General features: G+C 40.6%; 1 protein-coding gene across 1 annotated transcript in view; it reads right to left on the bottom strand.

Moving 5' to 3' along the window:
- The window catches only part of coro2ab (coronin 2Ab), a 23136-nt gene that overhangs the window by 19738 nt on the left and 898 nt on the right, over positions 1-2500 (bottom strand). Inside the window, 1 exon segment of the mRNA XM_063186856.1 lies at positions 1970-1988. Coding sequence (XP_063042926.1) covers positions 1970-1988 — 19 coding nt within the window.

Here is a 2500-nt window from a genome sequence, read left to right as displayed (position 1 = left end):
TGATTTCGCCAACATTTTCCAAGCACCTGAATTAATTTTACTTCACGTGCCCACGTTTATCGGTGTTATCCAGTCAAATCCAATCCAGCCAGTTTGAGGATGCATTCGCGGCTTTTATAACAAAATAGTTTAATACAATAGATGCAGCTACTTTAATAAGCATGCCATAACTTAATTTAGGCCATGATAGTTTAATGTGTGTACTCATTTCCCGTGGCATCAACTTCAAATCCCCAAAGCTCCTCCGACTCCGAGAGCGAGACGAGAGAGGGGATGGGATAGCCACACACACACACACAGGCTGCGTCCCTTCCCTTCACAAAGCTTTCCAAACTTCCGCCAATTTTGCAAGTTATTTTCTATTATGATTGAATTGGACCACATAGCCAACTTCACGACATGGGCTTTCAGATTAGCGTCCAACAATGCAGGAAAAAGACGTTATTGGTGACGGTCTGTCACTACAAACCTATGAGCAAGCAGCCCCACAGTCCTGACTCCTGTCCTATGGTGGATGCAATGGGTGGATGGCTCCAGCTACCCCACCATGCTCGTAGCAAAGGCTTTTTGACACAAAGTGATAATGACACTTGACATTTCTCTTTCATCTGATAGTAGGTCTATAACATAGAAGACCCAGGGACAATGTAAAATGAACCCCCCCATCCTTCTTCAATTTTACTGCCACGATTAGAGTCAGTTAGCGCTGTAGTTAGCACACGCTAACGTTAAGTGAATGGAAGGTTACATTAGCCACCAACGTCTACCATTCGCGTTACGTAGGCGGCGAACATGGCTGCGCCCTTGTGGCGAAACTCGGTAATAACATGTCATTTTTCAGCAAAACTACTTAAAAGTGCAGTCCAACGAACATCCATTCGTTTATGAAAATAAATAAGCCGCCAAAAAATTATAATAGTTGTCAGTGCTTCATTTCCACTTTAATGTTCTTGTACTCATATCAGTTTTCAAAAAAGTGGTATCGTGCATCCCTATCCAAAACAATGAAAGAAAGAAAGAAAGAAAGAAAGAAAGAAAGAAAGAAAGAAAGAAAGAAAGAAAGAAAGAATGGAAAAACAAACAAACAAAGGAATGAACAAATGATTGAATGAATGGAAGAACGAATGAATGAATGAATGAATGAATGAATGAAATGAATGAATGAATGAATGAATATGACTACACAACTGACTCAGCCACCCTAATAACAACAATGCAGTTGCTATATATAGTCTATACTCTTATTGGCACCGCTATCTGCAGTGTTATCTGGCGTCCACTGGTAATGCCTGTGCTCCGTGATGTCAGCCTCGGCTCTGGTATCGGCCCGGTGGCCTTATTACTTAAAAGTGACTCCATCATGCACAACAAGAGGACAGATGAGACCCTGGCTAAAACGGAGCTGCTTTGTACTACAACAATGGTTGACCTCATGGATTATTAATGATTATCGAGCGCTGATGTCATGAATAATTTAATTGGCTAATCACATATTCTGCTTTCTTTAACGAGCCGACACATCACGACATGACACTTGGCTTTTCACCCTTCCTTCACAATAAGGTGATGTCAGAAGCTACGCTAACGCACAGGTGAGAGCGGTTATGGTGGATAATGATTGATTCAGCAATGCATCGCGATGCGAGGCAGGACAATTGAATTATCGTTTCGGCAAATGCCATAATCGGTGCGGCATATTGTTTTTCAAGTTTCAATTACTTCCGTGCGCATTTCCGGAGCAAATGAACTTTGAGTGAAATTAAAGCTCTTCAAATCATTGCAATTACCTCTGTAACAGTACTACTTGTAAACCTCTGGTGTCAAATGTGTTAAACTTACTTCGATGCAGATGGGATCGCCGGCGTTCATAGTCAGTATTTGCTGAAAAAGTTTAACTACATCACAACATCGCCATGACGTTACTGTGTCTTCAGTAATAGGTTAACACATGGTCATATTTTGGTGAAAATAAGGTTTTAACAGAGGCTCTGCGTAAAAGCGTTCACAAAGATTTTGTAAATTTAATGTCAAACTTTTAACAAGCCACTGACAAATGAATGGTACAAATTCTGTGGCCACTTAACAGTAAATTGCTCCTTTGTCTCTGAAATGGATCAACATTTTCACATTTCAACATTCATATTATGGAAACCATATCCATAATTTGGCAGTAATTCAGCTGGAGGTTGATGTCAATTTGTGTTTCTCTCTGACGCATGGACACATGGACACTTTATCTGTAAACACATCAGGCATCACTTTCTCTCTACCCATAGTACCCACACCGACATACTGACATTGATGGCCCCTTTCACATTTAAGAAACATGCAGGGGTGCATTTCTCAAAAGAGAAATTGTTAGCCTGTTAGCAACTTCAGTAGTTGCCAATGGGAAAATGCATTGAAAACAACAAAGTAGCTAATGTAGTAAGCAACTTTGGTTTCGAGAAATGCACCCCAGAGTTGCTATGGTTGGGACATACAGAGAAATAGTTTTCAC

The sequence above is a fragment of the Engraulis encrasicolus genome, chromosome 21 (assembly GCF_034702125.1).
Source record: "Engraulis encrasicolus isolate BLACKSEA-1 chromosome 21, IST_EnEncr_1.0, whole genome shotgun sequence".
NCBI lineage: Eukaryota > Metazoa > Chordata > Actinopteri > Clupeiformes > Engraulidae > Engraulis > Engraulis encrasicolus.
Note: the sequence above shows the minus strand (reverse complement) of the source record. Positions and strands in the feature narration are given on the sequence as shown.